The sequence below is a fragment of the Chroicocephalus ridibundus genome, chromosome 4 (genome assembly GCF_963924245.1).
Source record: "Chroicocephalus ridibundus chromosome 4, bChrRid1.1, whole genome shotgun sequence".
Taxonomy (NCBI): Eukaryota; Metazoa; Chordata; class Aves; order Charadriiformes; family Laridae; genus Chroicocephalus; species Chroicocephalus ridibundus.
The window spans coordinates 81,213,138-81,222,528 of NC_086287.1; the positions used below are offsets into that span (position 1 = coordinate 81,213,138).

The following is a 9,391-nucleotide window of genomic DNA, read 5'->3' on the forward strand; positions in this document are numbered from 1 at the left end:
GACAGCAGTTGAATTATTCTGTTGCCGCTATGGAGTAGGGTTACAACATAAGGCAGCTTTGTGCCTCCTGTTGCAGAGAGTAGAAGTGTGGGGGAGAGAAAAAATTAGGCTCCAACCCATCCACAGAGCCCTTCAGGACCTTTCTGATAACCCCATGCTCCTTCAGAACTAAATTTTGGATGCGAAAGTGATAGATAAGACTGTTGAAGCCTGTATTGGATTATAGATAATTGATGCTGGAAGGTGGACGCAGTGATCTTGTTACAAATAAGCATGTGGAAATCCAAGGAAAACTCAAGTGAGGACCATTTCCTTTCCTTTTGTTACTGGAGTTGTAATTCCTTGCCAAGGAGTGAAACCAGAGGCTTACACTTTTTCCACTCCTGCACTCCAGCTGTTTGGTCAGAATTCTGCACTTACATTTTAAAAAATACATAATCTAAAGATGTGTCACTGTACAATTTGTAATAACGCTGCAGAAGTTGACAGCAGTCAACCGGAGCAGTGGTCTGTTCTGCAGTAATCAGTGGTTCCCCAATGCAAAGCTGTTCTGTGCTGCCATCCACACCAGGTGTGGGTCACTAGAGGTAAGTGGATTTACCAAGAAGAAAACCTCATGCCAGCCACAGAAAAGGTCCTTTACCTCAGTTGGCTCACACTTGGACTGTTCTGTTTTGTTCACAGAAACATTTTTATGTGGTGGCTGCTGCTAACAGGCTGAAGAGATTTCAGAGTATGTCTGTGAAGCTTGCGTAAGCTTGTATGAAGCACCTGCCCCTCTTGGAGACGGACATGAAGCCATGGAAGAAGGACTGAGTACCTTCAATAATTTCTACCCCCTTATTTTATAACATATAAGGTTTTGGGTCTGTCCTCCTCAAATATTATGTGAGTTAGTGCTAAGGTTCCAGAACTGCCTCAAGGCAGAGGCACTGAAATAATTTCTGAAAGCAGAAGCTACCTTGTTTGTTTGTTTTACCAGTTTCCAGTTGTTGTACATAGTGATGGAAAAACAAAGCTGTTACTGGAGCTGACTTCTCGCTGAAGGCTTTGATTCTGCAGAGTACTGGTGGTGTGTTTACAACAGAAAACATCTTCTCAGTTTTCTGGTTTCTCACACCGAGCATGGAATCTCTCAAGACTTTCTTCATGACTGATGTATGTCATCAATTTTAGAGCACTGCCACAACAATGGCACAGGTTTTCCCTCAGGTGTTTGTTACTTAGAACAAAAGATACCGGAGATCCTTTTCGTCTATAATTTTTCCAAAAAGATCAATTTTTTCCTCCGAACATGATGATGATTCAGTGCAACTACTCGCAGTTGAATGGCTTTAGTTTGTTGGGTTTTTTTTATTCTCCTCTCTCCTTTAAAAAAGTCGCGGCGTAGTTAGGAAATATGAAGAATCCTGGTTTGAGGCAACTTAAGTCCATCGGTCCATTGCTGCTTTTTCTTATGGTAAGTTGAATTGAGCTGAATTGATTGAACTTTTGGAAGGAGATAGGTGAAACTGCCACTAATAAAAATCGCCTAATGACCATTGAGTCTATGCAAAAAGATCTCGTGTTGTCCAGAAAGGAATTTACAGACACTGTTTTATATGTATTTGAAGGTTGTAAGTGCTTCTCCTTGGCTGTGACTGCAGCCCTTAATTTTTTAAGTTCTAGTTTGAGGATTTTTTTCTCCTCTCTGATCATCTTGATGAAGTCTGAGAAACTGATATGGTGTGATATGCAAAATAGGTTTTATTGCTGTTCAGTGGCAGGGAAATGGTGTATTGCCAGAATCTCCCTATAGCCCAGCCAGAATGTTGAAGTCCTCTTTTCCTCCACTTTGCTCTTGAACATTAAATGTTTTCTTCACGATACTAACTTATTTTGAATTTTAAACTTTTTCCTGATGTATAAAGAGTTGGAGCCACTTACAATCTCTCAGCTAAAAGTATAACATCATTCATTAAACCTGTGGTTTCCTTCATTCCTGTTCTAGATTCTGCAAAACTCATTGTGAGCTGGATGGGCTCCTATGAAAAAAAGAAACTAATACTACTAAAACTAGCTTTCCGCAAAGACATCAAACCACTGTAAAGCTCCCTTTAACTTTATGGACTTTCATGTCCCGTGAATTAGCAAAAGTGTTGGTTGCTAATAAAGAGGTTTGTAAGACTGGCTTACCCTTGTCTAGTTATCTTTTCCACTGTAGTGCTTCTCACTTTGCATAGTCCTGAATTCTGGACTTCTACAGCGTTTCCAGAATTGAGACAGTTATTAAAATCAAGTGAAATAATCTTGACAATGTACACCTTCTGTGAAGGCCCACTTCTGTTCATGTTTTCCTTCCACAGAGGTTCTGCACGCTAAATGTGATTGTATGAATTGGTCTGTATATTTGTGAATTAATACTAATAAATTCCATTAAAGTGGAACAAGCCTATTCCTTAATTTTTGTTTAAAACCCCCACCAAACAAACCTGAAAGCATCTCTGAATAGGTCTTAACAACAGAATGCTAATGTACGAGGCAATATATTCTCTCCCGAGCACCTTCTGCTACATACTAGATCAAACTTCAAACTGCAGACATTTTGTTACGGCTCTTACTCAATGTGCGTTAATTACCCAGTATTTTATCTGCACATCAGGTATTTGTTTGGTGTCCATTCCCTGATAGTTAATGTTACATTTCAGAACTCGTATTAGCTCTTGCTAATTAAAGTTGGCTTCAAGTGATTTCCTTTTTTCGTGCACTGGGAGGAGGAGAAGTGAAAGGAAAATGGCCAGTAAGTTTTCATTTTCCAGTTACTGTGTGCTGCTTCCTCTATTTTTTGAAGAGGCTAACACAAATGCTGGGCAGAAGACTGGGATTGGTTTGATTAGAGTTACACCAGCCCCGCACTGCTAAAAGTTGGGATTTTCCTTCAAAAAATAGTTAACACAAATTGTAGTTTGAGTAGCTGGGATGGAAGCGTAGCACTGGAGAAGCTGCCACTGAGAAGCAGAGGGCAGGGCACTCTGTCCTCTCTACTAAGTTTATGACTGCGGGATGCAAAAAACATGTATTGCTCAGACAAGATCCTTGTCCCCTCGATCTCTTCCTTCTTAAAGCACAGACATCTCCTCTATGTCTTTTATTTTATGCTCTAAGGGTTTTATATACGACAAGTACAAAGAACCCAGTGTCATAATACAAAGCTTTTCCTTCCAGTATCTTTATTGTTTCTTGGAATATCTGGGACCCCTTACAGGGTCATAAAACCCCACAGGTCATAAAAATAAGTCAAATCTGGTGACTAAACAATATTTCTTCAACAGTAAAAAATAAAATTAAAAATAAAATACTGGTTTTAATTCCTCTGCTGGTTTTGCAGTTCACTTTTTTCACTGACTACTTCTATCCAGGGGGCCAAGGACATACAACTTATTTACACTTAGCACAGCATTAGACTGTTACCTGCTTCTTGCAGCAGGAGAACGAAGCTATTCTACCGCCTAATGCCACAGCTGCTCAGGTACCAGCCTGGCAAGTAGACAGGCTTCTTGTAAAATCGCCTCAATTCTGGGGTCATTTACTAAAAATAACTTTCTTAAATACTTAAAAAATAGCTAATAAAATTAGCTTGCTACCGGGCAGCCATCACTCATATGCTGCTGGAACTCTTGTTAAAGCAGAGGGAGAGTTAAAATTATGAGCAAGCAGCAGTGATATTACTAGGTGGCACTGCAGAGACAGTGCCCCTACTTGTCTCTTGTGCCTTAGCAGCATTTTCCAGGATTTTCTTTTTCCATTCTTCATAGTCTTGCTTCGTTTCAGTCTTAGGCCGTTTACATGGCATCTCCTCATCATCTTCAGATCCTACGAGAGAAGAAGAAAGTCCGTGACAGGCAATCATGGGCAGTATGTTGCTGGGAATAACCATGGCAGTGAGCAAACGTACAGACACAAGCACGGGGTCTGTCACAGCGTTACCCAATCCTGTGGTTCGCTGCTCCCCTCCCCTGCTGCAACAGCCACCTTTTCACCTCTGTGTCTGAATGCAAGAGTCGTCCTTAATTCTACTAGGACTACTCAGTGCAAACACCATTGTCCTTCTCCTAGGTTCTCCTTGTCCTTTCGTTAGCGAGTGATTTGCAGAATGGAGGTGGCTGCTGTCAACTGAATGTTATGGCATATTACGCAACTAAAATATTAAGCAGCCCTAAGGCTCAGAACTGCCCCGGTGAGGTGATTTTAAGTTCACAGCTAAACACAACTTACCATCTTCCCTCTCACAGTACTCCAGGTTGGTCTGCAAGCTTTCAGGTGTCTCTGCAGCCAGTGGAACATCTTCTTCTAAAAAAATAAGTAAGGTGCTATATTTCTGAATGGTGTTTGGGCCCAAAAGAGTGCTGTTCTACATGCCATTCTTTGACAGCAACGCCACCTTCCAAAAGTCTTGTCTCCCAGTCGGAGCAGTTCCCTGGTCCAGCCTGGTGGCCAAGCTGTACATGCAGAGGTGTCAGCACACTTCAAGGGTTGCACAGACTGATTGGCTGCTTTAACTAGCGCTGCTGCTGCATTTGTAATCACAATGATCCACCATGTTTGTACCCTCAAAACGTACCGCTACCCTTCTTGATTACTCAGGCAGGATTCTCAGTTATTTCTTCCCCTTCTATCCCATTTCCACACTTTGTATTATGGGGCTGGGGGGGCTGTCCAGACGCACGCTCTTCCCTGAACTGATACAGAAATTCCTAGCTGCCTTTAGCTGCTTTAGTGATGGGGTAAGGTTTTTGGGTTTTTTATAGGGCACTGCTCTAGGGGAAGGTCCAAGCCTTGGGAAAGAGCAGCAGCTTTTGGTTTGGATTCAGGTAGCACATTCCAGAAACCTTCATGATACAGAGTGTGAAGACAGGGTGAAGCAGGGGTACTGTCAGTGGGAGAGTCAGAATGAAAGCCTAGAAAAGGAAATAAGAGATAAGTAGGAAGGAGCAGAGACACAAGGACAGGAAGATGTCTGTTGTATTTCAATCTTCCTTCTCCACAAAAACGAATGGAGAGGGCAGCAGGTACAAGACCAGGCGAGGAAGATTCCTCATGTTTGTCTGCTGCATGTGGAGGGATGGTGTCAGGTAATGGCTGAATTACTACCAGAAGAGCAAGGCTTCAGCTTGTTAATCCTGCAGTGGGGGAGAGGAAAACACAGGAGTGAGTCAGTCAAAGCAACAGAGGTAGCAGATGTTTATGTTAATTTCTGTGTCATGTTGCCATGTTAACGGAATGCAGAAAGCAAGCAAGAAGGAGGAATCCAAGATAGGTCAGGTAGTATGGGAGAAGCAGGGAATAAATTGCAGCAGCAGAGAATGTAAGGAACAGCGAGCATTTGAGAAGAGAGAAAAATACTTATTTTTGGCCTTGCCACATGCTAAGCTGCTTTGACTTCCCCCGAAGCAACTACTGTGACTCGGAACTGGGGTATGGAAAACATGCTGGAATGGATGGGCCGGTTTGGCTGAAAGGGAGCGTCTGAAAGTGATCAGAATGAAATCACCAGTGGAAAACGATGGGGCACTGTGAGGCCAGGCGATGGGTACCCTGTTGTACAGAGATAAAGCCAAAAAACTTACCTCTGAGTTGCTGGCTTATCTTCTCCAGCTGATTGCACAGACGGTCAAATATTGCTTTTTTCACCCCAGATGTAGCCAACATTTTAGTTTTGTCCAGTTTTAGCTTCAAACACCTACAAGAGAAAGTTGTCTCTACACAAAGCGATACTCAAGCAACTATCACTCAGGTGAGGTGACATTTACTATACTCTCACTACCTGTGAGAATGAGGAAGGTAGACCTGAGTTTTCATCCTATCTAATCCTTGTCTCACTCAGAAACCAACTTAAAAATAGACCCCTACACTACTCAGTCAATATGGATCAGAAATTAAGACCCAGGGTTAGCTCAAGTTACATGAGGAAATTCTATTAGGAAAAGGTACTTTACAGATTTTGAAGTAACCAGGATAAAATCCTCCTACTGCAAAAAGCTGAATGGGACCCCTGTGTCAAGAGAACATTTGTCAGGAGCTATGTGACTACACAGCACCTGAATCACTTAATAAGCTTGGTACAAGGCATAATACTGACAGAGAAGATATCTGCATGTAAGCAAATTCTTACAAAGGGCTGGCTGAGTCAGGTGCTTCTGGCCCCCATCTTCCACGGTGATGCAGGCTTACAGCTACTGGATCCATCTCCCAAAGGTTTTTTCTCCTTCAGAATGGCTGCTGTTTGGTGCTCAGAAGTAAGCCAGCAGCCATTCTTCCACCTTGAGCAGTATCTCACCAAAAGCCACTTTTTGCTTTGTGCCCAGCTCAAATCTATCCTGACAAGGGAAAAAAAATCCCACTAAATCTGAAAACGTTACTCTGGAATTATGTTATGCTGATTAGTCTGAGAGGAAGGAGGGTGAAGTGCAAAACACTAACAGAAGTTCTTCAGCCACTGCCATGGATATGTCCTAATGGAATTACCCGCAGCATCTACTTACACGCCAGGGGAGACAAATTTCATTTATTGTAGGATAAGTAACTCAAGATCCTTTCCTGTGTATTTGATGTAACACTTCTGCTTTCACCTAAAGGTAAATGCAGTATAGGTTGGAGACTTCACTGTAGGAAAGGCCTGGTTTGCTACAGCTGTCTCCATTTCCAGAAGTAGTGCAGCAGGATGCGCTAAGCAAGACCATTCAGACACGCTGAATGAATCAGCCGCTTACACTCTAAGCACTGTTTCTGTTTGATGTCTCACTAGGCATTTAAGCCCATAAAAGATCCCTCAAGCTATACTCACCTGCATGCAGTGAATAGTGCAGCTGTTATAAACAGTGGTTTTGAGAAATCAAGGTCCATTTGCTGTGCTTCAGAGAGGCTGGATTCATACCTAAAGGACAACAATAAGAGAGAATTGTATAGCGCATTTGCCTCAAATGAAGCTGTTGAAATGAATTTGTCACATGGTACTCAGCGGTTGAACAGGTCTCCTCTTGGACCACTTGGTCCTTTGCAACCCAGTCAAGCAGAAACAGCTGCTACTGGCTGAGAAGAGCAGGAGAGACTAGGGGAAGGAAGGGAATTAGGATCATCTCCTCTTTTTGAATTAAAGATATTTTAAATTGGGGATCTGGATCTAGGCACGTCAGTAAAATCTATTTCTTGTGCTTCCCATCCACTTTTCTCTCTATATTACATCTAAAAGTTAAAATGAGGTGCTTTGCATAAATCCATCCTGTAATAGTGGGCAGAATTACAGTTTCTTTGATTCCTCTAATATGTATATTACACAGATGGAGCCTTAAATATACAAAGTGACATGATGGTTGTGCAGCACTAAAGAAATTATTTTTTTCTTGTCCACCCATCCCCAAGTTATTTTTTTTTTTAGTTTGTAGCATTGACAAGCATACAGAGCCTTTGTTCACTGACCTGCAACTCAGCATATTCTAAATCCCTAACAGCATTTAAACATATGCTATCAGAGTGACTGGGACTCAGACAATGACTTACTGAGATGCCCAGACTGTCTTTTTGACACATATTCTAAAAAGTGGCCTACATAAATCGCTGGAGTGTCAGTGCTCAGAACTCACCTCACCACTCCAGTCAGTGGGAGATACCTGGCCCTTCAAACCACCAAGCTCTTTATACATCTAACAAACAACGAATCTTACTAGCGGTTACCAGTGTGTGCTCACAAGAGCCTCCTCACCTCTGTAGTATTTTTGAAGCGGTGCTCACTGCCTCTGTGCAGCAGAATTGCACAGCCAAGTCTCGCATTCCCAGTCTGGGGTTGACCTCTAGCAAACACTCCAAAGACTTCATGGAGCTCTGGTAGGTCGTCTTGTTCAAACCGGAGAGTTTAACAAAATAGCTCTTTCAAGAAGACAAAGACAAACACCAAGAATTAGCAAGATTCCTTTACGACATCTTATTCAGGCAACCAAAACAGACCAGGGAGAAACTACACAACGTCATAAAATAAAGTTCAATTGCTATATTAAACAAATTTGTGCAACGGATGATGAAAATTTTGACTGCACGCAGAAAGATTAACCGCCTAGGAATGCCACATCTTTTAATGCAGTGTTATTTTTAGACCATTTCACTGGAAGTGAGGTTTGTCTTTTCCACCTAATATGACATGGCCCTTTTATCACAAGGTGGTTAAAAAGAAAGGTAACTATGATCTGGGCAACTTGAAGAGCTGAGCAATAGTTTCACGCTACTCCTCATGGGGTCAGGTCCAATTAAATTCTTCTCTGTCTGTGAATCGACAATCAAGAACATCCTGTCCGTGCCCACGACAGGGGGGTTGGAACTAGATGATCTTTAAGGCCCTTCCAACCCAAACCATTCTACGATTCTATGATTATTTTGGCAGCTCAGTGCCGTTTACCCAGCAGGTCTGCAGATGGAGGTCTACAGGCACCACTACAGAGAGGGATTCCTTGGAGCCACTGCTTCCCATCCTCAGGGGAAGGGACAGATCTTAAATTTAACATCCTAACTGGTAGTTTATTTATTACTGGAAGAGCTGAAATTATAACAAAGCAAGCTCCGCTTGTGAAATGCCTTCGACACTGATCTCAATTTGCCCTGTTTCAAACTCTGAGCAGCGAAAGCTCTAACTCTGTGTTCAGCCGCACACCGGGGCTGGGCTAACGGCAGTTATTGCTATCCCTTTCCCGCTCCCAACACGCTCTACACAGAACAAGGATTTTAGTGGACTTATGGAGCCCGCACCGGCCAGACCAGTCATACGCTGCATCTTACTTTGTCAACCGGTTGTTTCATGAAACCAGCCGCCAGGTCCAGGCACATCACGGCGCTGCTTGTCGCTGTCATCTGAGCCATCAGCCCCGTGCATTTCACCTGGGACAGCCGCAGGTACTCTTCAGCTTTTCTGCAAAACACCCCGCACACCAAGCCCTCGTTAACAAAACCGCAGTTAGAAGAGAGCGGGCAGGAACCCGCCCGGCCCACCGGCCCGGCCGCGCCGGCGGCTGAGGGGAAGAGGGAGCCGCCAGGCCCGTCCGTGCCCCAGGGAGGGGCCCGCTCTCCCGGCCGGGAGCGGGAGCTGCCGGGCCGTAACTGGGACGGCCGCACGTCCCGCGGGCCCTTCTGTGAAGCGCGGGGACGGCACCCACCCCCTCAGATACACCCCCCGTCCCCCGATAACGGCCGTCGCCGCTCCCGGGGCGCTCCCGGGGCCGAGCCGCCCGGGGGGGTGCTGCTCTGCGGTACCTGACGACAGCGGGCTCGGCGAGGCCCAGCCGGGCGGCCAGGCGCCGCACCGCGCCGCGCTCCATGTCGCCACCCGCCCGCCCGCGGTGCCCGCCGTGCCCGCGGCCCGCTCCGGCCG

The 9,391-nt window shown here is 44.4% G+C and overlaps 2 protein-coding genes across 5 annotated transcripts in view; one reads left to right on the forward strand and one right to left on the reverse strand.

Moving 5' to 3' along the window:
• The window catches only part of MYLK3 (myosin light chain kinase 3), a 36,412-nt gene extending 34,016 nt beyond the window's left edge, over window positions 1-2,396 (forward strand). For 2 of the 4 annotated variants that reach the window (XM_063334446.1, XM_063334447.1), the window contains exon 13: window positions 685-2,395. In XM_063334446.1, the coding sequence (XP_063190516.1) occupies window positions 685-756 (72 nt within the window). In that variant the 3' untranslated portion in view covers window positions 757-2,395. Of the gene's footprint in view, window positions 1-684 lie in introns of all 4 variants that reach the window. The other 2 variants (XM_063334448.1, XM_063334445.1) reach the window with 2 other exon arrangements.
• An 872-nt stretch (window positions 2,397-3,268) lies between these two features.
• Window positions 3,269-9,383, reverse strand: ORC6 (origin recognition complex subunit 6). Its single transcript, XM_063334454.1, has 7 exons — window positions 9,274-9,383; window positions 8,803-8,932; window positions 7,739-7,902; window positions 6,824-6,913; window positions 5,607-5,719; window positions 4,255-4,329; window positions 3,269-3,852 (listed from the first exon to the last, which is right to left on the reverse strand). The coding sequence occupies exons 1-7, from the start codon at window positions 9,336-9,338 to the stop codon at window positions 3,683-3,685; spliced, it is 807 nt and encodes a 268-aa protein (XP_063190524.1). The 5' UTR covers window positions 9,339-9,383; the 3' UTR covers window positions 3,269-3,682.
• Window positions 9,384-9,391: the final 8 nt, after the last annotated feature.